Below are 25,783 nucleotides of genomic sequence, written 5' to 3' on the forward strand. Positions count from 1 at the left end.
GGCCAATTAGAGTCACCAATTAGCTTATCATCCAATATCTTTGGACAATGGGAAACTTGGATTTTAACTCAAGTGATAATCTTTTCCTAAACCTAACAAAGTACTTTTAGGACCTAAACGTAACCAGAGCGAGCTAAAGGGAAACTAAACAACACATTAGTTACAACTTTATGAAGACAAATAACTGATACATTTTCCATACCGTGTTAGCAATTAAAAATCAGTAGTAACACTTTGTTAACATGATTTCCAACATTAGCATAGCCCCAATACTGTGACAATATGTGGACAACTCTGTGTGAGAGAAAATGCCACTGGTGCTTTCCAGAGGATTGACTGTGAGCACAGTGAGAGAAGAAGGCAATGACCCATAAGTAGGGATGGGTATCGTTTAGGTTTTATCCGATACCGGTGCCAAACCGGTACTTTTGAAACGGTGCCGGTGCTTAAACGGTGCTCAAACCGGTGCTTAAAGAATGGAGAACACAAAATTGGTCCAAAAACCTCTCATGTTCAGCTGGTTTTTTGTAAAAAGATAACAATGTTAGCCTTTTCTGCAGCTATGGGGCATATATGGTATCACTCTTGGCTGGAAGCAGTGCTTAAACAATGGAAAAAACACAAACTTTGTCCTAAACCTCTCATGTTTAACTGTTTTCCACTTTTTCTTTGGTCATTTTAGCCTTTTTAGCCAGGGTGAAGGGAGCATCTGCCATCACACAAGAAGACAGCCGCATGTAGCTATGATGATGTTTGCTAGTTCACCTTACGTGCATTAATGTAATAACGTGGTTAGCCTACTCAACGTAAATTACACACGAACAACATTAAGCTACTCACGCAGAGAAGAACGGCTGCTGCTGCATCATCATCCTCATCATTTCTGCTACACTGGCAGGGCTAGGGGCCAGGACTCTCCTCTTCGTGTTTTTGGGGGATGTTGCATAACAGGCAACCCACGCACAGTAGATGTGCTCGGTGTGAGGTCTTGCAGCAAGCTATCAAATACGGCGCATTGCTGGGCTTTTAAAAAAAACGCTATGCGTCGCCAGGTGTTTCATCAGATTCTTGGTGTTACCTCCTTTGACAGTATCACAGTATCAGCTTAAAGCACTTGTTGCTGCTGAGTTTGCATCTTTTGCTGTGAAGTACAGCCAGACTTTTGACCGCTTCGCCTTGGGCATTTTTAATCTGTAGCTCTGCTCTAAAAGAACGCACGTACCTGGCCCCGCCTACTATCCTCGGAAACGTAAAATGATTGGCTAGAAGTGTATCACAGCTCAGGAAAAAAAAGCACCGAAATAAAGCACCGAAATGTGCGCTGCTTTTCGGTCTGGTTACTACCGTTTATGTCAGAACCGGTGCCATCATGGCACCGGACACCGGTACCCATCCCTACCCATAAGTCGCTGAGAGGTTACATATATCCAAACGATCCCACCACTTGCTTGTAAAAATTTAACGAAACAAATTCAGCGTGTGTTTAATCGATTCTGTATCTGAACAAGGTTGTAAAAGAAAAGAAAATCCTCCTAATCACATTGTAAATGAAGTCTAAGAATGTGTTATAACTCACTCTGGGGAAGATGGCAGCCAGAGAACAAATGGTCAGGATGAGCAGTAAGACCTCCCCCACTGCAAAGGTGATGTAGTTTGCAATCAGCCTGTTCCAGAACACGTGAACGTAGTGGAGAGTAATTAGTGAGTTATTATTATTACAGTTATGACTTCCAGTTTACACTGCCAAAGTGTGTAGGCTTACTTTTGCTTTCATTTTCTTTTGTTCTTAGGAGAGTAGGTGATATAAACCATCCTGCCCAAAATGTGAATGAGTAAAACAGACCTGTGAACTCACCAGGGGTCTATGAGCGCCTCCATCACTGCAGTAAAGAGCAGAACCACACAGGAGCAGCAGAAGGCAGCCCCGCTCTGTTTCTCCTTCTCCACAGAGAAACGTGTTTCCAGCTCTGGATCCACAAACCTGAGGGACAGCTTGTTGGTGTGTTTCCCCTTCAGACTGAGGAACAACAAGCTTAGTGACAGTGAATGCAGCACACTGGTTGTAACATTATTAACATTTTATGGAAGTGAAGCGATTGAAGTGAATGGTCTGACCTGGGCAGGCGCGGTGGAGGTGGAGCTTCCATGATTGGTCACGCCAGAATGTGGTTGCCTTAGTGAGATACCGCGCTTGATTTTCAGAGAACCAGGGTCACGCCAGTAACCAAACAACACCAATGACAACATGGACTGATTACGTCTTATTTATGGTATTTTAAGACAGGTGTGTTTGTTTAGAGTAAGAGTTGGAGTTTGCCAATTTGCAAACAAACACTATAACATATTATACCACGAGCAAGAAAAGGAAATCTCTGCTGCCTACTTGAACTTCAATCAGAGATTTGGTTTGATCACTGGCTCCACTTTTCCCACATGTGGATACAAGATTGGAAGGTTAAAGATTATTAAATATACTGCTCAAAAAATTAAACTACCACTTCAAAAACACATAATGGAATTTAACTGAAACTCAACTGATGGTTCCCTTTCAAAGCTCACTTGGTATCTCACAGTGGGAAACACTCTCTGATGTGACCAATCATGGAAGCTCCACTACAACATCTGTCCAAACCAGACAACAACTTCAAGGACATGGTGTTCCTCAACCCCCTTATAATAGCCAATGACCCCACACCAGGCATGCTTGTTTTCTTTCCTGTCAAGATCATAACAGCTTACTTAACTTTGTACTGATGCAGCCGTTACTGTAGTCCAGGATGATGGGTTTTCCTGGTTTTCACGAATATCTATTACACTATAGTACACTTTTATTTACTTTTAGAGCGTTGTTGCAATACTGCTACCTGTGTGTTATAAAACTAGCTTGTTGTTTCATATTTGTGGCTATTGCTAGATGTCAAAGCTAAGCTTTAGTAATTAATCAGAATCAGAATAACTTAAGTGGCACAGTGGTTAGCACTGTTGCCTCACAGCAAGAAGGTCCTGAGTTCAAGTCCACCATCAGGTTGCTGTCTTTCTGTGTGGAGTTTGCATGTTCTCGTCATGTTTGCGTGGGTTCTCCCACAGACATGCAGTTATTGGGCTTGGGTTTTATTGGTAGCTCTAATTTGCCCATAGGTGTGAGTATGAATGGTTGCTTGTCTCTGTGTGTTAGCCCTGCGATAGACTGGCAACCCCTCCAGGGTGTACCCTGCCTCTCGCTCTAAGACAGTTGGGATAGCCTATGGCAGATGTCACTCTGGCTCCACAGTGCCAGGCAGCGACTAGTGGTGCAACGGATCAAAAGTCTCACGGTTTGAATCGGATCACGGTTTTAAGTCACGGATCAAATCGATTTTCGGATCAGCACAAACAGAAAAAAGGACAAAATTTTAACATTTACTTATTTAAGTATTTTTTGCCTATTAAAAACATTCAACTCAAGATTCACTCCACACAGTTATATAAAAACAAATTAAGGTGCAATATAGGGCAGTACAGGGCTTTGAGCTGTCATTTGTAGTTGGGCAACAGAAGATGCCTGGATCAGTTCAGCCATAAATGTAAAAATCTCCTGCTCATACATGCTTGGAACGATCTTGTCACTGAAGTGGACGCGCAACGAGATATCATAGCGTGGCTCAAGCACGTTCATCATAGTTTAAACCTTGTTTTGCACAACAGAATACGGCCTCCCGTCTGCAGCTAAACACCCCAGTAGCTTCTGTAATAGCTTTAGCCCGGTCGGGTTGGGCAGCAAAGGGCTGCTTAAATGCCTCTGCTCCTCCACTTGGACCGCTAGCGCTGGCCATAAGTATCGCTTGACAGACCCAGCACGCCACCATACACATACTTTTTTTTCTTCTTTTTTGAATCTTCAGATCACGTGCTGCCGAACCGTGGAGTGGGATCGGTTCGGATTACCGATCAACCGTGATCCGTTGCAGTGACAGCCCAGAAGGGAATGTCAGGACTTCAGGTATCTCAGACATCGGTCCTGCTGATGGGTTAATCATTTTCTGCCGCCCTGTCCAAGAGTAACTGCCGTTATCTTGGAATGTCCTACGTGGCTGGAGATTCCACAAACGTTCTGGCAATGGGATGTATTGATGTGTCATCTGGGTGAGTTGGACTACCTGTGCAACCTCTATAGGGTGCAGGTATCGCCTCATGCCACCAATACTGACACTGACCTTGCGAAATGCAAAACTAATGAGAAAAAAGTAATGAGGAAGGAAAAAAATGCCACCAAAAAACTATGGCCTGAAGTAGACTGAACCCAGGATTCACTGTGTTGGTGACTGACCACCACAGCCTAACCATAACCTTTTATCTTCCACAAAGAGTGGAAGATAAGTGACAAAGATGTCATGTGTAATATTTATGAAAACAGCAAAAAGCTGTAAATGGTATTGTCGGTGTGGAGACATTTAAAAGTACCAACAGTCAACCTGTCAACCCCTCACTCAGTGATAACCCACTGAAGCACCAGCAGCATAACAAATGGTAAATGGACTGATTCTTCTATAGCGCTTCTCTACTCTGCCGAAGTACTCAACATGCCACATTCACACCCATTCTCACAAGCACTTTCTCTGTACTTATTATTAGTCCTTTATTTATCCAGGTAAAAAATCTCATTGAGATTAAAAATCTAATTTTCAAGAGAGACCTGGCATCATGGCAAAAAAGGCAACTCATCCGGTTGTTAAGTGATGACGTGATGAATCCTACTTCCGGGTCTAAAGTAGTCTGCGTTTAATATGGCTTTTGTGTTGTTAACATGTTTAATGTTATGTATTTTCTTCTATTTGATCTCAAAAAGCTCCTAAAACAGTCAGTGATCACTGTTGACCTCCCTCGGCTTTTATTACCGCTAATCATTTATTTAAGCTCAGTTTTTAAAACCTTAGGATGTAGCTACAGCCCAGCCCATGCAGCAGTATATGAATGACTAACCTCGTATTGTTCTCCTGGCTGAAGTTTGGTCCTTTTACAGCATCCTGCCATGCGATTACATTTGTTCCTGACCACCGAGAACACTCACGTTAACTTTTATCGAGTGGAAAAAAAGTTAGCTTGTTTATATTATGCTAACATAGCTGTGTCGCTAGCGGTCACGTAGCACATCATTATATACCAGCTAGCCCAACTTCAGTAACCCTACAAACGTCACTGCTGTTTAGTTTTCTGTCTTCATTTATGCTGGAAGTGATAGCAGAGCTGTACGTTTTAATTTGTTTCCAAAACCCCGCAGTCAGGACATGCTATATTGTATTTAGATAGAAGCTAGCGAGCTAACTTCCTGCTAACTTCTAACTCCGTTAAATGTCATAAATTCCGTTTTCATGGATGCCTGGATGTTAAACTCAATTGTTACACCTGGTAGAGCAGAACGCTGATCATTTTATTAAAGATGAAAGACTTTAGACAGTTTTTCAACTCTCAGTAATGCCACAGTGATCGTTTGATATATGGACCTGCAGCGGAGTTTAGGCCCAGACACGGCTAGTGACGTCAGACTGAACGACCGGATTGCTTTCTAACTACATTCACACACATTGCATTGGAGAGCAACTTGGGGTTAGTATCTTGCCCAAGGATACTTGACATGTAGACTGGAGGAGCCAGGGATCGACCCACAGGTCACCTACTTCCGATCAGTAGGTGACCAGCTCTACCTCCTGAGCTACAGCCACCCCAAGAAACAAGAAACCAGTATCGCTGATCGGCACCGTCACAGTGATGTGAGGCTATTCACTTACGCTTGAACCGTTTCTCTCTCCAGCAGAGCTTCATTAAGGAGTTTGTTGAGCTCCTGTTCATTCTCCTGAGCATCAATCACCCGTTCAGCCAGGTCCCGCAGCCTCAGCCTCCTTCGGGGATTAGGAAACGATGGGTTCACCACCTGCAATCCAAAGGTTAGAGTACAGTTTAGGATTTCTTGCCTCCTCATAAAATGGGAGTCTGCTCTTTATCCAGTTCACAAGTATAGACTAACTAAATAGATAAGCAAAGCATGCTGGAAAAAATGAGGTTAATTCTGGAGGATCTAGAGCAGGGGTGGGCAACTCCAGGCCCCGAGTGCCGGTGTTCTTTCACTTCTCTTTTAAACCATCTGTCTTCTCTGTCCAAAATGTGAGCACTGACATCGTCAAAAGGGTGACCTTTGACCTTTAGATGCAGACAGAGTCTTGTCCCGTGGAGGTGGCTCTTCTATGTTGTCCCATGTGATTATGAAGTGGCTGTTTGGTCTATAGGTACTGTTGTCACTGAGGAGTGTAGTAATTTTTGTGTGTGTTTAGAACAACGGTGCACCTTCCCGTGCCAGCTGGTGATATGGTGATGTTGTGGTCTTTGCTCGGGTAAGTGACGACCTTCAGGTCATCTTCCGATGAGCTACAGCCACGCTAATGCAAAATGGGAATGAGAATGCCAAAGTGTGGCACAATCAGAACAGACAAGGACAGGAAAAAAAGCAGCACTGTGTGATGAAGGACTTTCAGGCACCTGTTAATGTGTGAAAACCAGGGCTGGGTATCGTCACTGATTTCTAGAATCGATTCGATTTGAATCGGAGAAATTTTGCCTGAGAAATATTATAAATATAAATATTATAATTTATTTACAATATTTATTATTCATTATAATATTATAATTCTGATCACTTATCAGTACATATCTATATTTTTAGATCGATAAAAAGGAAGCTGACACCAGACTATCAGAGGTGTGAGCGTCACAGCAGAGGCCTTTGTGTCAAAGTAACTGAGCATAAAACAGAAAAACATGAAGGCGGTTTTCCTGGTCTGGGTTTTTATAGCAGATGACCTTAAAAATATTGTGCAGTAGATCAAAAACAAAGTGAAGCAGAGCAAAGTTACAGCGGTTTGATTGGAGACACAGCTGAGCGTTTTGCAATTTTGCATAATTTGTTTACGTTTGTTCAGTAATGAACAGCAGAAATGAGGCTCTCGTGTCGGAAGTAAAAAAACAAAAACAAACAGCGGGCGACAGCGTAGACTGGTGGGTAGTCAGTAAGGGTGGGTTTTGATTATCGATGTAGAGAGAGCGAGAGAGAGAGAGAGCTCTACATGAAGTGTTTATCCTGGTGGAAGCAAAACAACAAAAGTCGGAGGAAATTCGTGACGATGTTTATGTGAAGCTAGTTTGGATCTTCTTTGTCTGCTGGTTCAGTCAATGTTGTTTGGAGAGAGATCAAACCTGCAGCTTCTGAATCAGCGCCAAAAGGACGTAAACACAAAGCGCCCGCCGACGCTTCAAAATCAGCGAGCTGTCGGCTTTCAGCCCCGGCGGCGTGTCCGCGTCCGTGTCGTCGGGTGAGAAAGTCACATCTCACTAATCCTGATGCGTCGGCGGCTTCGCGCTTTGTGTTTACGTCTTTGTGCAGAATCCGTGTTCCTGCTCTCATTTACTGTTTCAGCTGTTTGGTGGTTGTTGAAATTTTGTGAGGTTTAACCTGAGATTCTGGTGTTTCGGGCAAAATAAATTCATATTAAAAATTGATTCAGGATTTTAATGAATCAATATCATGTTATCCAAGCCAGAATCGATTTTAATCAATGAATCGATAATCAAAACCCAGCCCTAGAGAAAACACCATCTCTTTGGTTACCCTTGTGTCCAGCTCCTCTGGTTCCTCTGGTGTGGTGCAGGCTGTGTGAACACTGCCATTACAGTCTGTGGTGTTGATCAGCAGAGGGGAATTTCCATTGGACGAGGTTACGGACAGTTTCTAATGTGAAACAAGCAAACAGCAAGTGCTGAGTTTATTATGAGGAACTGAAGGACTTTTGTTTGTATCATGCATTGTGGATGTTCGACATACAGCAACACATTCACAACATGTAAACGCTGACTATAGAAATACTTGCAGAGCAGTATGGAGCGTTTTACTTACGACGCTGTTAATGCCATTCTTTCCCACAGGTGCTTTTGGAACAACCACCAGGTAGGTGTCTATGCCTCTCTCCCTCAGGTAGTCACAGCGGTCACCGCCATTCCCCGGCTCCACATCAAACTCACCATGAAGACACTCCATGGTGCTTTGTGAGATGTGCACACGGCTGTACACACATACAAGGTGGCGCAGATTACACGGGCCATTGTTCTACCAACTGTACTTCCACATTAAGTGCTGTGCAAAGTGACGCTTTGTGTATGAGTATTTTGGGTTATGCATTTATTTCCCCAATCTAAAATATCAATACACACTGAATGTAAATATATGCACAACATTTAAAGCCTAAACTTGTGATAATAACACAAAAACCACAAAGAATTAAAGCAGTTTAAAGTAAAACATTTGATGGTGAGGTTCACAGCAACAGATTCGTCTTCTTATTCGGTTATTGGGAGGAAATCATGACAGCTTTTTTAAACGTATGAATATAATAATATAACTTCCAATTATAAATGTTAAAAAAAAAACAGTATGAAAAAACATATCACTGACATTCAGTTTCAACCAAAATAACCACAAGAGAGCACCAAGCTGCTGTGAAGCTGGTGATACAAAAAACAGAGAAATATCCAATTAAGGTGCAGAGAGCCAGAAGAATCAGACCATTAATCGATCACATGGTAGCAACTCAATTTAGACATGTAGACATGGTGGAGACGACGTGATGAAGTTCAAAGCAAGAATCAGAAAAAAGACGATTTAAGTGACTTTAAAGTTGTTGGTGTCAGACTGACTGATCTACTGGAATCACTTCTCCCGAGTGTTTACAGAGGGAGGCCAGAACAGAGGAAATATCCAGTGAGCATCAGTGCTCTGGGTGAAAACATGACCAGAAAGCTTACAGCGAGGCAGCAGGTCGCGTCAACACAACATGTAAGCTAAGGACCAAAGTCTCTGAGGAATGTTAGCAGCACCGTGTTGAATCGTTCTGTCAGTTTTAAAGGCAAAAGTGGTTTAATTAGGTAACAGTGAGTGTCTTTAGTTTCAGGTTCAGTTTCAGATCTCTTAGCCAATTCATGCAGCGTCAGCATCATTTGTTTCTGGCTGGGAATAGTCCAGCGACTCTTCTCTGAAACACACCAAGTAGCTGATACAGACAAAAACATGATATAAATGTTTGGTTCAGAGTAAGAACTTTATTCACATCTCCAGTGACCTAAAAACTAAAACGCAGCACATCTACTTTGTGCATGTTATTTACATGAGCCGACACATGAAAACACTCACATCGAAGGAGAAATAAGGAAAATGGCACCATGTGAAAAACACAGTCCAATCAGTATTGATCAATGCAACTACGCTGTAGTGTGAAGCTGATGTTCTCACCCTGGGATCCCTCCAGCCTCCATTTTATTGGCCACTGTGACATCTGTGGACCAAACATCATACTGCCAACGTTTCTGGCCCAGCACTCCTCCCAGGACCGTACCACTGTGCACTCCAACACGCATGTCCACATCTGTCTGGGTTTTCTCTCGGACATACCTGTGGTCAGTTCAGAAAGCAGCAGCATTAAAAACAAAGCACAGGTAGCATTTTTTGGAGTAATAATCAAGCTGTCTCAAAGCCTGATTACCACAAAAGAAGAAAAACATTCCAGCAATACAGGAAACAGCGTCTCTGGCGTGCCACTAAACGCCATCCATCCGTGCACAGCAATGTTCTGGAGCCTGACCAACATGATGGATCACAATCAATTTGTGTTTAATGACCTCTCATTGTTACATCACAGCTACAATCCACAAAAAGTCAATAAGAGTCCATCAGTGTGATCAATCCCACACTGTGGACAGAATGACTAACCCACTACATCCCATAATAACGTAGATGAAACTGTCTGATCTTTGGAAAAGCTTAGAATCAGGCAGTTATCCCAGGCCACCCCTCCTCACGCGTGCTCATTCATACTCACGAAATGGCCTCCACCATGGCCAGGCCCATCATGATAGAGCAGGCGGCGTGGTCGTCCCTGTAGTCCGGCAGCCCACAGATACAGTAGTAGCAGTCTCCCAGGATCTTGATCCTTAGCTGGTGGTATTTCTGAAAGGCAGGTCTGTTTTAGTCAGACAGTGGATCAAGATCGGACATAAATCACGAGCTCGCTGTCCAGCTGTCTTCTTAGCAGGTCTAACAACAGCAATGGGTTAAACTGCTAGAAACACATACATGCAATGGATGGCAGTTAGCACAGACTGGATGGAGGCGAGCACACAGGCTGTCTTTTTACTTCATTTCCTCATAGGCTAAGCTTAATCTTGGGCATTAAGCTACTCCTGTTACTAATTTTAATAAGAAATAATGCAAAAAAGCACTTTGATCTATGATAGTACACTATATGGTGTTTAGGGGACTGCGAACATTATTGGCATATTATTAATGCTAACATATTAAGCTAGGCAACCTAGAAGGATAGAGCTCTACTGTCACGCAGATACCCATAAAATTAGTTCCAGACTGGTGAAACCTTATGCAAGCTTTGACATTTGGGCTCATACACAACCTGGGTACATGTTCACAGCCAGTACGGAGCCATGCAGTAGCACTTCCTAGATGATGACAAACTGGGGTGCAGCCTCATACCAATTAAGACAGGATCTCTACAGAGAAATATTTGCACATGAGCATGCAGAACCTGTAGATAACATACAGGACTCTGGCACGAGTTTGGTTTAGGTTGTAAGTCATGAACAGCATACAGAACAGTAAATCTTGCCTGGAGATAGGGCACCCACATCCTGTTAAACGCCAAAAGATCTCACTAAACAAAGTTTATTTTCTAAATATGGTTTTCACAGTGTCACAGTGGAATTAGCCTAACAAACAAAATCCTGTTCGATTCTGGGAGGAGTCAGCAAGGGCACCCAGCAGAAGATATCTGCCAAATCATCAAACATGTGCAGCTACCCACTGTGGCAATCCCGTGTGAACAAGGCAACAGCCAAAAGCAGCTTTGTCTAATAGTGCCAGAGGTGTGGACTCGAGTCACATGACTTGGACTCGAGTCAGACTCGAGTCATTAATTTTATGACTTTAGACTTGACTTGAAAAAATGTTCTAAGACTTGTGACTTGACTTGGACTTTTACACCAATGACCTGGGACTTGAATTGGACTTGAACCGGTTTACTTTAAAAGACTTGATATTTTACCCCAAATATAAAATTTAACATGCATATTATATAGAGATTGAAAATGTGACGTCATTCACGGGTAGAACCGCAAAGGATTCTGGGAACTCGTGGCAAGCGGTACTAGCGCACGCAGGCTTTCAATTAAAATCAGTCATACAGCGATAAAAAGAAACACAAAAATGTCAAGAAGCTGTTGTATTATTAACTGCAATAGCCGGTCGCATGACAGCCACGGGAAGCCGACGGGTAAAGAGATCGGTTGTTATCGGATTACGTCGTTGAAGAGAAATTGTTCGAGCCATGTTTCCGAAGTAACAAAGAGGCGACTGGATTGCAGCCATTCAAAGATCAAATATAACGTCCCAGAACACTCCAGCTCACAGGTTAGTCTGCTCCAAGCATTTACACAAAGGTCAGTCTGCTGTTGTAGTTAATGCGTCATTTTCATAACATAATTAGTGATATAGGTTACAAGCAAGTCTGGCGCTGAACAGAAATTGTCGCGCTATGCTCCTTTGTTTATTGTGCATAAATAGTGAATTGTCCTGACACAATATTGCGTTTCGCTTCTGTTATTATGGTACATTGACAAAAACATATACTTTTATTCACAGGATAAAACAGGTTTTTTGTATCACTAATTGCCCAGTACGATTACAGCATACAGTATTATTGTCACTGCTACATTTCTGTGATGCTACCAGAAATTATTTCCACTACTAATTAATTACCGTTGAGCTCAAAGGTCCTATTAATAAACGGTTAGCGAATCTGTATTTATGGAGACAATTTGTGAGACTGGTAAACTTATGATACGTACGATGGTCTTTCGTTCTACACGGTGCATTTCAAGGTCCTGCACCCATCCGTCGGTAAACTGTACCTGGGCTTGTTGCAGTGACCTGAAGTTACTAAACTTCATGAGTGTATGCACTCACTCCAAGAACCGTATGATTATAAATATGCATATAAATATGCTACAATGAGATAGCTGACTTCATCTAACTAGCAAATGTTGTCCAGGCTACGTTGGTGATACAGTTTTTTTAATGTGTATGATATTTTTGTCATGCGATTTTAAAGCTGGTCCTACAACCGCATCCAAGAATAACATGCAGCTTATCTCAGAACTGTCGGTGAAAATTATTCTTGGAGCTAGGTTTAATTGAGCTGCATTTTAAAGAGGTGCAATTTGTGTATATTTTCTAAGTTCACTATTTTGCCATGTGTTGAGAAAAACACAGATTTAAAAATTACATGGTCTAATATTTACATTTAGCATAACTGCAACATTATTTTTTCGTTTTTTTTTTAAAGACTCAAAAGGACTTGAAATTCAAAGTTTCAGACTTGTGACTTTACTTGGACTTTTACACCAGTGACTTGAGACTCGACTCTGACTTGCCTGACATTACTTGAGACTTGAGGATAAAGACTTGAGACTTGCAAAACAATGACTTGGTCCCACCTCTGAATAGTGCAGTTATCCCTACCCTGAACGAGGTTTCAGGGATTAGGTCCTGTGTTGCAGGCGCAATCGTAGGTAGAAATAAACTCCTTGCTGTGAGTTTCTCCTTTACTGAATCAGCTACCGTTAGCTTCAAATGTGTTGTCTGCAATTTTATTGTTGCTTACAATTCAATTCAAATCAATTTTATTTATTAAGCGGCAAATTACAACAACAGTCCCCTCACGGTGCTTTATATTGTAAGATAAAGACCCTATAACTATACAGACAGAACGGCAACAATCAAAGTTTCCCAAGGAGGGGCAGCCATGTGCAGCAAGGCTGAGAGGAGGGAGACAGGACATAAGACATGCTGTGGAAGGGAGGCAGAGATTATTCATGCTCTTAGCATGTTGGCCCGTGTGATCTAAACATAAATACATATGCATAATAATAAACTGACAGCAACACTGAGCCACTGAGAAAGTGACATGAAACCACAGCAACCATTGCTAAACATGGATATATATCAACTTACCACAAAAAGTCAGAACATTTGTGTTGTAAAACAACTTTATGTGTGTTTTGTTCTTGGCAATACATATTTCTACCACTGACAAGCCTGTTGTCTTTCCACATTTGGAAAGAAAATCCATTTATGGATTGAGCCGCCACATACGTGGACTGTGCCCATGAAAAACTTCAATCCATATTGAAAATGAAACAGTTTATTCTTTTAACAAACAGGGGCCTCAGTATCATGTGAAAGAACCATACACAGCCGAAAAAGCCTGGCACCTCCTCCTGTAGCAGTGCATGACACGCACATAGGGTAAAAGGGCAGGTGGCCACCAGATGGCCAGGCACTCCTTCTCTACTGTGTTGTACCTGGCCTCCCACTCCAACAGTTTCCTGCTGATGTACATGAACAGGCGGTCACTCCTCTGGCCATAGGCACGCCACCGCCATGGCGCGAAAGACCTCCAGGAAGGCGTGGGGGTTGTCTCCTTCACCCATTCGGTAGAGGGTGGGGGCGACGGCAGTGTCAGCAAGGAACCACCTTGAGCAACCAGACTCTCCGACACTTTCGTCTGGTGCACAGACTGGTCCTGCACAGCTGTCTGCTCCCACTGCAAAGCTGGCAGCTCACCAACATCTGGGCCCACGCCTTAACTGGTTGGGCCAGTCATTGTTCCGCCATGCCACGACTCGGGTTTTGGCACGGCTGTGACAATGATGGACCCGACAGCAGCATTGCAGTTTTCCACGTCTTTATTGGCTGGGTTTCCACTGTGCACCTTTCCAGCTGCCCTGCTTCTGTACCACAAACAGCACACCTCCCACCTCAGATCCTGGCAACATCTTTTACAGGGGAACCATGATTGGATGATGAGGTCAGATGTATAACTCCTCCCCTGACAACACACCCTGAACACACTGCTCCACCCCTCCCCTGCAGCTGAGCAACAGAACCACACCTCCGCCACACACCCCCACCGCCCAACTGAGGCCCACACCATCACACCGCCTCTAACTAAAGCTGTTACCCTACAAGTTAATAGATTAACATATCAGTAGACTGCATCTGGACTCATTACAGAGCATAATATTCCTCCTCATGTTCAGGTTCCAGTTTACATGATGCCGACACACCTGCAAACAGGCCCGACAGTGAAGGGCATTTAAGGCACATTGGTGCAACTTGGTTTTACAGAACACCAGCTTGAAGATGCCCCTTGGCACAAGCCCTATCCAGATCAGTCAAATGTGGCATGCCTTACCATTGTAGCAGACCATTGTTGTATCTGATTGTCAGCACCTGAGTACCAGAGATCAAAACAACAGCAGAACCAGCGGTTTTTCATTAGCAAAGGTGGCACCATTTGAGGGGAAAGGAACAGGCTTTTTCCAATGGTATAATATTTATTGCCAAGAAGCATCATTACAACAAATTGATATGTGACAATCATTTCAAATGACCTCCCATAAATCACATAAAGGTTAGAGGTGGATTCTAAATGAGTATTTCTTGTAATCTTGATGAATCCCATAAAAGATTTCAGTCTAAATCGGAAAAATGTAAATAACAACAAATAACCGTGACATCACTTTAGTTAGTTTACACTGTGATACTCACAGCAGCTAGTTTGTCAAAGCGGGCAAAGAGCTCATTAAGCAGCTTGACAAGCTCCTGAGCACTGCAAGAAGACGACAGCTGGGTGAAGCCCACAATGTCTGCAAACAAAATACTGAAAGAGAAAAAATACACATTACTGACATCATTCTTTAACAGCTACATTAAAAAATTCTTCATGCACATTTTCAAAAATTCAAGAAGAAGCTTAGTATAAGCAAATCTAATAGGACCATCGGCTTTCATTTTTAAGTTAGTGGCCTCTTTTTCACAATATTCTTATCCATTAATATTAAAATATATACAAGCCATGTTCCAAAAAGCAATTTGTAAATAAAGAATGCAATGATTTATATTTATACTGTTTTGTTTGTTTGTTTGTTCTTTTACAGACAATATGTCAAACATGAAAAGGCAAAACTTTTCTTTTAAGAAATATGTACACTCATTTTTGAACAGCATTGTTCACATGATAAGAGTACTGTGCACATCTGTGAAGGCATCATTAATGTTGATCAATATATTTTATAGCTTCACTCTAGTCTTACTATTCAAAGCACTTTAGAGTACAAGCTACATTTAAAGCCAATTTAGAATTGTAACTGAGAGAAAGCACCCAAATGCAACTCACACGAAAAATAAATATACAAAATCCAAACCTTTAACTTCAAACATGCAGTGGTCACAAACAGTGAAGCTGGGAACAATGCCAAAAACCAGAGCAGGACAAAAGACAGTTTGTAAAACACTCTGATAGCTCAAATGCAAATCAAAAGTAACACAAAGTCCAAAAACACTGGTGGAAATTGTAGAGCAGGGGTCCCCAGTCCCAGTCCTCGAGGGCCGGTGTCCCTGCAGGTTTTAGATCTCACCCTGGGTCAACACACCTGAATCACACGATGAGTTCATTACCAGGCCTCTGGAGAACATGTTGAGAAGGTAATTTATCCATTTAAATCAGCTGTGTTGGATCAAGGACACATCTAAAACCTGCAGGGACACCGGCCCTCGAGGACTGGGATTGGGGACCCCTGTTGTAGAGTATACAGTTGTGGTGGGCAACTGAGTGAATACAGCAATCCTGAGCCAAATATTAACAAGGATTTAGAATTACCAAAGGAAATAAAACCCAAATCCCCAAACCTTGACAAAAATCACAAGACTCATACTTCACAGACATGCAGAACCCTTGATGGTTTAAGTTTATAGAGGTACCAAATTACCTGACATTTTCATGCCTGTACATGTACATGGTGTTGAACTGTTGCATTTCTTTCTGACTAGGCCCCTTCTTCATGTCCTGAAGCATTTCATCAGCTATGTGCTTTGGAAGAATGGAGAGGAGCAGACGCTCCTGTGGAGGACAAAAGCAAAAGCAGACAGAGCATATTAGAAAACAACACTGGTAATAATCAGGTCCCTCACAGAGAAGACACTGGTTATCCTATTGCTTTTCTATTTGGCTTGAATACAAGGACACTTTGCCATGCACATTGGAGCATTAGCATTAGAGAGATGGTGCACCAATTAGCACCATCTCCCGCTCCCTTTCTCCTGTTACTTGTGAGCAAGGCCGCGAAATACTTGAACTCCTCCACTTGGGGCAGGAACTTATCCCTGACCCGGAATGAGCACTGCACCCTTTTCTGGCTGAGGACCATGGCCTCAGATTTGAAGGTGCTAATTTTCATTCCCATCGCTTCACACTCGGCTGCAAACCGTTCCAAGGCAAGCTGGAGGCCACCACCCGATGAAGCCAACAGAACCACATCATAACGCGAAAAGCAGAGATGAAATTCCGAGACCATCCAAGTGAAAGCCTTCCGCCACTTGGCTACGTCTATAAATTCTGTCTATAAAAATCATGAACAGAATTGTTGACAAAAGGCAGCCCTGGCGGAGACCATCACCCATCAGGAACAAGTCTGACTTATTGCCGGCTATGCGGACCAAGCTCTTGCAATGGTCGAATAAGGACTGAATGGGCCAGACACCCCACAGCACCTCCTACGGGACACTCCAAAGGACACAGTTGAATGCCTTCTCCAAGTCCACAAAACACATGTAGACTGGTTGGGCAAACTCCCATGAACCCTCAAGTATCCTGGAGAGGATAAAGAGCTGGTCCAGTGACCAGGACAAAAAACTCATTGTTCCTCCTGTATCCGAGGTTCGACTAAAGGACTCTCCTCTCCAGCACCCTGGACTTTCCCAGGGAGGCTGAGGAGTGTGATCCCCCTGTAGTTGGAACAGACCTTCCGGCCCCGCTTCATAAAGATGGGAACCACCACCATAGTCTGCCAATACAGTGGTACCACCCCTGATCTCCACGCATCATTGTAGAGGCGTGTCAATCAAGACAGCCCTACAACATCCAGAGCCTTCAGAAACTCAGAGCAGATCTCATCCCCCCCAGGAGTTGTTTAACTGCCTCAGTGACCTCGCCCCTGGAGACAGGCGAGTCATCACCCTCGTCCCCAGACTCTGCTTCCTCCATGTAAGACGTATCAGAATATCTTCGAGGCAGTTCTAAAGAATTTTTCCATGGCCTCTATGAACTCCTCCCAAACCCCAGTTTTTGCTTCAGGCCTATCAGTATCTGTCAGCTGCCTCTGAAGTCCCACAGGCTAACTAAGCCCAATAGGACTCCTTCCTCAGCCTGGTGGCTCCCTTCACCTCTGGTATCCACCATTTGATTCGGGGGTTACCACCACGACAGGCACCAACCACCTTGCGGCCGCAGCTCAGTGCAGCAATGAAGATGCTGAACATGGTCCATTCAGACTCAATGTCCCCAGTCTCCCTCAGAAAGCTGTTGAAGCTCTTCCGGAGGTGTGCGGACTGGGGCCTCTGCCAGGCATTCCCAGCATTTACCCGAGCATCCAGAACATATGGCCGCAGGTCTGCTTCCTGGTGCCACGTGCATTTATGGACACTCTTATGTTTGAACATGGTGTTCATTATGGCCAAACTTTGGTTTGCACAGAAGTCCAACAACAAAACACCGCTCTGGTTCAGATCCGGGAGGCAGTTCTTCCCAATCACACCCCTCTAGGTCTCACTGTCGTTGCCCTCATGAGTGTTGAAGTCTCTCAGTAGGACAACTGAGTTCCCATGCGGTGCACCCTTAAGCACCCTGCCCAAAGACTCCAAGAAGGCTGGGTACTCTGAACCGCCACTCGGCACACAAATGCAGACCCGAAGGCGCATGGAACAAACCCTCTAATCCACTGGGAGAAACCCCAACGTACAGGCAGCAAGCTGAGGCAATACTACGATATCCACCCTCAACCAGGACCAATTTGCCATGGGAGACCCTACCAAGGGGCCCTACCGGACAACATAGCCCCCTGGATCCCTGGGACACACAAACCTCTCGACCACGATAAGGTATTTAAGCGTATTAAATTTTGTTTTAAGAGAATGAATCGCTACCTTATCGTGGTGGAGGGGTTTGTGTGTCACAGGGATCCCAGGGGCTATGTTGTCTGGGGGCTTTTGCCCCCTGGTAGGGTCTCCCATGGCAAATTGGCCCTGGGTGAGGGACCAGACAAAGAGCGATTCATAAGACCCTTATGAAAAGGACATCGAGGGAACAGTTTACCCTGCCCGGGATAGGGTTACCGGGGCCCCGCCCTGGAGCCAGGCCCGGGGAGGGTGCCCGAGGGCGAGCGTCTGGTGGCCGGGCCTTAGTCCATGGGGCCCGGCCGGGCACAGCCCGAAGAGGAGACATGGGCCCATCCTCCCGCAGGAGGCGCCATAGGGGTCGGGTGCATTGTGTGCCGGGTGGCGGCCAGGAGCGGAGGCCCTGGCGGACTGACCCCCGGCTGCCAAGACTGGCAATAGGGACATGGAATGTCACCTCTCTGGTGGGGAAGGAGCCTGAGTTAGTGCGTGAGGTTGAGAGGTACCGGCTAGATATAGTCGGGCTCACCTCTACACATGGCTTGGGCTCTGGAACCAGTCTCCTGGAGAGGGGCTGGACTCTGTCTCAGTCTGGAGTTGCCCCTGGTGAGAGGCGGCGGGCTGGGGCGGGTATCCTAATATCCCCTCGGCTTGCTGCCGGTACGTTGGGGTTTTTCCCGGTGGACGAGAGGGTTTGTTCCCTGCGCCTTAGGGTCGGGGAACGGGTCCTGACTGTCATCGGCGCTTATGCGCCGAGTGGCAGTTCAGAGTGCCCAGCCTTCTTAGAGTCCCTGGGGGGGGGGGGGTGCTGGAGGGTGCTCCACCTGGAGACTCTGTTGTCCTGCTGGGAGACTTCAATGCTCACGTGGGTAACGACAGCGAGACCTGGAGGGGCGTGATTGGGAGGAACGGCCTCCCTGATCTGAACCCGAGCGGTGCTCTGTTATTGGACTTCTGTGCTAATCACAGTTTGGCCATAACGAACACCCTGTTCGAACATAAGAGTGTCCATAAGTGCACGTGGCACCAGGATGCTCTAGGCCGTAGGTCGATGATCGATTTTGTAATCGTATCAGCAGACCTGCGACCATATGTTCTGGACACTCGGGTAAAGAGAGGGGCTGAGCTGTCAACTGATCACCACCTGGTGGTGAGTTGGATCAGGTGGCGGGGGAAGACGCTGGACAGACCTGGTGCACCTAAACGCGTAGTGAGGGTGTGCTGGGAACGTCTAGCAGAGGCCCCAGTCCGCGAGATCTTCAACGCACACCTCCGGCAGAGCTTCAACAGCATTCCGAGGGAGACTGGGGACATGGTCCGAATGGACCATGTTCAGCGTCTCCATTGCCGAAGCTGCTGCATTGAGCTGCGGCCGCAAGGTGGTTGGTGCCTGCCGTGGTGGTAATCCCCGAACCAAATGGTGGACACCAGAGGTGAAGGGAGCCACCAGGCTGAAGAAGGAGTCCTATCGGGCTTGGTTAGCCTGTGGGACTCCGGAGGCAGCCGACAGGTATCGACAGGCCAAGCGGAATGCGGCTCGGGCAGTGGCTGAAGCAAAAACTCGGGTGTGGGAGGAGTTCGGAGAGGCCATGGAAAAAGACTTTCGGGCTGCCTCGAAGAGATTCTGGCAAACCGTCAGACGTCTCAGGAGGGGAAAGCGGTGCTCTACCTGCACTGTGTATAGTGCTGGCGGAGCGCTGCTGACGTCGACTGAGAAAATTGTCGGGCGGTGGAAGGAATACTTCGAGGACCTCCTTAATCCCACTGACACGTCTTCCGAGGAGGAAGCAGAGTCTGGGGATGAGGGGAATGACCCGCCAATTTCCGGGGGCGAGGTCACTGAGGCAGTTAAACAACTCCTTGGTGGCAGAGCCCCTGGTGTTGATGAGGTCCGCCCCGAGTTCCTGAAGGCTCTGGACGTTGTAGGGCTGTCCTGGTTGACACGCCTCTGCAATGTTGCGTGGAGATCAGGGGCAGTACCTGTGGACTGGCAGACCGGGGTGGTGGTCCCCATCTTCAAGAAAGGGGACCGGAGGGTGTGTTCCAACTACAGGGGGATCACACTCCTCAGCCTCCCTGGGAAAGTCTATGCCAGGGTGCTGGAAAGGAGAGTTCGTCCGTTAGTCGAACCTCGGATACAGGAGGAACAATGCGGTTTTCGTCCTGGTCGCGGAACACTGGACCAGCTCTTTATCCTCTCCAGGATACTTGAGGGTGCATGGGAGTTTGCCCAACCAGTCTACATGTGTTTTGTGGACTTGGAGAAGGCATTCGACCGTGTCCCTCGGGGTGTCCTGTGGGAGGTGTTGTGGGAATATGGGATGTCTGGCCCATTGCTACGGGCCATTCGATCCCTATACAACCGTTGCAAGAGCTTGGTTCGCATTGCCGGCAATAAGTCGGACTCGTTCCCGGTGGGTGATGGGCTCCGCCAGGGCTGCCCTTTGTCTCCGGTTCTGTTCATAATTTTTATGGACAGGATTTCTAGGCGCAGCCAAGTGGCGGAGGGCTTTCGCTTTGGTGGCCTCAGAATCTCATCTCTGATTTTTGCAGATGATGTGGTTCTGTTGGCTTCATCGTGTGAGGGCCTCCAGCTCGCACTGGAGCGGTTCGCAGCCGAGTGTGAAGCAGCGGGAATGAGGATCAGCACCTCCAAATCTGAGGCCATGGTTCTCAGCCGGAAAAGGGTGGAGTGCCCACTCCGGGTCGGGGATGAGTTCCTGCCCCAAGTGGAGGAGTTCAAGTATCTCGGGGTCTTGTTCGCGAGTGATGGGAGAAGGGAGCCGGAGATCGACAGACGGATTGGGGCTGCAGCTGCAGTAATGGGGACGCTGCACCGGTCCGTCGTGGTGAAGAGGGAGCTGAGTGTAAAAGCGAAGCTCTCAATTTACCGGTCGATCTACGTCCCTACCCTCACCTATGGCCACGAGCTGTGGGTAGTGATCGAAAGAACGAGATCGCGGATACAAGCGGCAGAAATGAGCTTCCTCCGAAGGGTGGCTGGCCTCTCCCTTAGAGATAGGGTGAGAAGTTCGGCCATCCGGGAGGGGCTCAGAGTAGAGCAGCTGCTGCTCCACATCGAAAGGAGCCAGCTGAGGTGGTTCGGGCATCTGACAAGGATGCCCCCTGGGCGCCTCCTGGGTGAGGTGTTCCAGGCATGTCCCACCGGGAGGAGGCCCCGGGGCAGACCCAGGACATGCTGAAGAGATTATATCTCTCGGCTGGCCTGGGAACGCCTTGGTATTCCCCCGGATAAGCTGGAGGAGGTCTGGGCCTCTTTGCTTAGGCTGCTGCCCCCGCGACCCGGCCCCGGACAAAGCGGATGAAAATGGATGGATGGATGGATGGAGAATGAGGCCAAGCCACAGATCCTCAGCAGGATTTTCTGGCACAAATTTACCTGCTTCCAAGGTGCGTTGACAGGATGAAACAAATCGCAATGCAGAGACTCCAGCAACACTTAAAGGGAAGAGGAACAACTTTATTGACTGACCAATGCGTTTCGGCTTGTTGCCTTCATCAGGGTCATAGTAACACATACTAGAAGTGTGCTTAAAAAGCGCTTTGGGTGCCTAGAAAAGTGCTATATAAATGCAATCCATTATTATTATTATTATTATTATTATTATTATTATTATTAGAGCTGGGCGATATGAGATTTTTTCATATCACGATATGTTTTTTTCATTTCAGGCGATAACGATATCTATCACGATATAAGCCAAATAACTATATTTGTAAGATTTAAATGTGCCGTTGCTCACAAGTAAAATGTGAAATAATCAGCAGCTTGTTTTTAAATATTTATTTCCCATAATAAGTTCAACAGGGTAGATGTACTTAAGGAACATGAGACTTTTTCAGATAGATAAAGGCAAATATTGCAAACTACACAAAAGGCAGCCGCTAAAGCGTTTAAGTTTCAAAATAGAACAAACGAAACAGACTAAATTGTCAATTCCACTTAGAAACAAAATATTAATTCTAAAAATAAATCTTAGTTTGTTTTACAGAAGAACAGACAAAACTGACTAACTTTTGTCAATATCAAATAAACTGAGAAATAAAAGGAAATTCTCAATCTCTCCTTGTTGTATAGCTGAGCTTTTCAAACAGTTTTAACAGTTACTTTAGTCTGACAAAAGCCGAATGACAAATTAGCGCTTCCAGTCAGAGACTGAGGCTACGTCCACACGTACACGGGTATTTTTGAAAACGGAGATTTTCCGTTTTCGTTTTAAAAAAATAATCCCGTCCACACATAAAGGCAGAAATGAAGAAAAACGCTGCTAGGAACATGCCAAAGCAGCAGGTGGCGCTAGATTCCTAACCGTGCAGAAATGTTGGCCAATCAGAAGTCTAGAAGCCTCGGTGGGAAAAAGTAAACAAAGCTGGGGCATAGAAGCAGAACCGAGTCGTATGTGTGGAGGGACAGTAACTGTGTGTATATGTAAGCATTTAAACACTGCAGAGAGTAGAATTAACAGTATTGTAGAAATTCATTTCACCGAAACAATAACGTGGCGCACAGTGTGACGCATGCACCAGTTTATTGTATTTCCAGACTTGCTTTCGGCACAATTTACAGTGCACGCTACTCGGTTTTTTGTCAGACTTGAAATAGCCGAAATACCTTCACACTACGGAACTTCTATGGCTCTTCCGTTCGACAATCTCTCCGGCGTTGGAACCATCATCTGTTTTCTCTTCGGTCACGCTCGGTTGATTTTTCTAGTCGGCACACTCATTTCCTCCATTACGCGCTGGCTCCATTACCCGCTGGCTGCTTCCCAAACAAACACACGTGTGGCTTGGCACTTGTGCTGTACGTAACAAGTCACACGATGTGACGCTGCGGCTGTGATTGGTTCGGCTCTGCGCTGCTTAATTTGGATTGGCTGACCTTTTTTTTTTTTTTTTTTTTTAAAGAGGACAAGAGCGGCGAGGTCTATCGCGATAGCTTAATTTCTCTATCGAGTAAAAGTTATATCGCGATACATATCGTTATCGTTCTATCGCCCAGCTCTAATTATTATTATTAAATAAAAGGCAGGAATCAGAAATTAATTTTTAAAAAATTCAATTTAACCAATCACATCTTCAAGCCACAGATCCAGAAATTGCTGGAAGGCTCTCATCTGACCAAGGAACCTAAGGCCCTAGTTGTTCACTAGGTCATTATTGCACTTTTCTCAATCTTTTAGGAAATGGCAGCAACGTTAAGAATGTAAAAATAATTCCTAGAAAAGAACACAAGAAACTACAGTGAGCAATACATAAGGGAGATGAGTAAAGGTCTAAATGTCTCTTAAAGCATGACAAAGGCACCCTAACCCCAACGCCCTAACCCTCTTGCTGTGTTTACAGGTTGACTAGCTCCAAACTGTTAGGCAGTGAGGCTGCAGTGTGTCAAGGAAATCCAAAAGTGAAACACAGGAGTTAACATCCAGTTTGTAAGAGTGCTGTACAGAATGCTATAACAGGGTACATCTATATGTGAACTTTCAAATAGAAACGGTTGTAATACTTGAACTTTGTACTAATTTTTATGTGTGTTGAGATGAAAAGAGGAAGAACAGTGGAGCAAGTTACATTAACGTACTAGATGTGCCAACAGCATGGACAGGTTGAGCGTGTGCATGAGTGCACATGTGCACGTATAAAACAGGTGTGAGGCATGGAAAATATTAGCAGTGTAGAGGGAGAGCGAGAGGAGGCGATGTATATCACCAAAAGCATATAAAGTGCTGCTGAAAAGGTTTGGGATTCTTCTTCTAATTTTCCATAAAGAAGTGGCAAACAGCATCAGAAGAACAGACTTTGGAGTTCACAGTTGGAAATATCAGCGAGAAGCACCAGAGGATTAACCACTCTGGACTTAACCACTCTGGACTTATGAATTGGAATGATAATTTTTGGCTTTTTCTCTACTTGTTTCTGTAGGATGTTGGATTGCCATCTCAAAGCTCATCAAACTTTGTAGCGAGTCTCTGCTTCCCCATTTGGACATTATTGGGCACAGCATGGAGTGGAGTGCATCTCAGTCCTGGATGTGCCTCCTCTCTCATTGTCCTTAAGATTAATCTCAGAGATCAATAGCATGAAGTAGATTAGTTAGATTAGGGTAAAATTTAGGTGATCTGATTAAGTGATTATTACTATTTGACTAAGCTTTGGCTTTGGTCCTACTATATTGTATAGATAAAATATCCTCATTCAAAAGTATAAATTGTGTTTATTCACTCTTTGTGAAATAGTAAAGGTCAAAACTTGTGCATGAGCATCATCATTCAAAAAGTTCTTGCAGGTTGTGCACAGCCTTAAAATGAACAGATCCTTTTTCCTACCCACTAAAGAGTAACCTGGTCAATTTTATGAGGTGCACGGGTTATACAGAAGAGCTCCAGTTAGTCGGTGTGGTTCACGAATCGCACTTGAGCTGCAAGGATACCCAGTCAGAGGAAGTAGGGTAGACATCCAGAGTTTAGCAGAGCCAGGCGAATCTTCTCATCACCAGCTCAGTAGTCCAGTTCCTACATTCCCTGTTGCATAATATCACTGACCCTGCCAGTCCAGATCCCCTTTACAGGGATAACTGGCAGATCCAACAAGTGTTTTTCTCAAACAAAACAAAAGCATACATTACACACACACACACACACACACACACACACACACACACACACACACACACTTATTGTTTTTACACATTTCAAACGCACCTTCACAGAAGTACACACAGACCGAGAGGCAGGCTGGGCATCAGCAGCTTTCAATATCGTTATCAAAATTCAACAGAGAGGCCAAGAAGGATCAAACAGCTGAATAGGTTGGCTCTGTGATTACAGCTGACACTGACTCAGGAGGCTGGTTGCCTTGGCAACCATCACCAGTCAGATGTCTCTTGATTGGTCAGCAGCTCTCATCTTTCACCAGCTTATTTATCACCACTGCTGGGTTACTTTTCCTCTCAATTTCTTCTCATAGCACATTCACACTTGACATCTCTTTCTTACTTGCTCTCTCTCACAATCTCTCTCTCTCACAATCTCTCTCTCTCACACTCACACACACACACACACACACACACACACACACACACACACACACACACACACACACACACACACACACACACACACACCATCTGTTCCATAAATAATAGTAATAGTAATTTAGACTGCCTAGTGGCCACAGATGCAACAGCAGAAGGGGAGCTGACTGCTGATATGGTCACAGCTCAGACAAACACGCCAACATACAAATAATGTGTACATATTTTCCAAAGTGAGTGCTGCTAACAGAGGAAACATATCTATGAAGCCCTGTTGGTTTCATAAAGCCAGACAATAACTTATATTTGGTAGTGTTGTTCTCTGTGCTTGTGTTTCACTGTGGACTTGGGCAGCTCCTGCACACATTCAAACAGGGACAACAGTGAAACAGAAGGGTGTACTAAAAAGCGAGATACACATTTTTATTTTATCTGCCCAAATCACCACAGCAGTTCCCCGCATGCATTGAAAAAGTGCTCAGACACACATTTTGGGAGCAATTCAAACATATAGGAATGCTGGAATGTTCATAATGCTTCACAAGGAACAGATGGTGAAAGTGAAAGCAGCAACATTTAAATAAGTTCTTTTTTTTACTGATTTTGAGCATAGAATTTAGAGTTTATCG

At 44.9% G+C, this 25,783-nt stretch overlaps 1 protein-coding gene across 4 annotated transcripts in view; it reads right to left on the bottom strand.

Moving 5' to 3' along the window:
• The window catches only part of adcy3a (adenylate cyclase 3a), a 67,991-nt gene that overhangs the window by 23,821 nt on the left and 18,387 nt on the right, over window positions 1-25,783 (bottom strand). For all 4 annotated transcript variants that reach the window (XM_080896909.1, XM_080896906.1, XM_080896907.1 and 1 more), the window contains exons 4-12: window positions 15,919-16,049; window positions 14,699-14,810; window positions 9,897-10,024; window positions 9,311-9,469; window positions 7,922-8,087; window positions 7,637-7,756; window positions 5,766-5,908; window positions 1,856-2,017; window positions 1,577-1,664 (exon numbers count right to left, since the gene is read on the bottom strand). In XM_080896909.1, coding sequence (XP_080753035.1) covers window positions 1,577-1,664; window positions 1,856-2,017; window positions 5,766-5,908; window positions 7,637-7,756; window positions 7,922-8,087; window positions 9,311-9,469; window positions 9,897-10,024; window positions 14,699-14,810; window positions 15,919-16,049 — 1,209 coding nt within the window. The remainder of the gene's footprint in view (window positions 1-1,576; window positions 1,665-1,855; window positions 2,018-5,765; window positions 5,909-7,636; window positions 7,757-7,921; window positions 8,088-9,310; window positions 9,470-9,896; window positions 10,025-14,698; window positions 14,811-15,918; window positions 16,050-25,783) is intronic.

This window comes from Rhamphochromis sp. 'chilingali', assembly GCF_963969265.1.
Source record: "Rhamphochromis sp. 'chilingali' genome assembly, chromosome: 11".
Lineage (NCBI taxonomy): Eukaryota > Metazoa > Chordata > Actinopteri > Cichliformes > Cichlidae > Rhamphochromis > Rhamphochromis sp. 'chilingali'.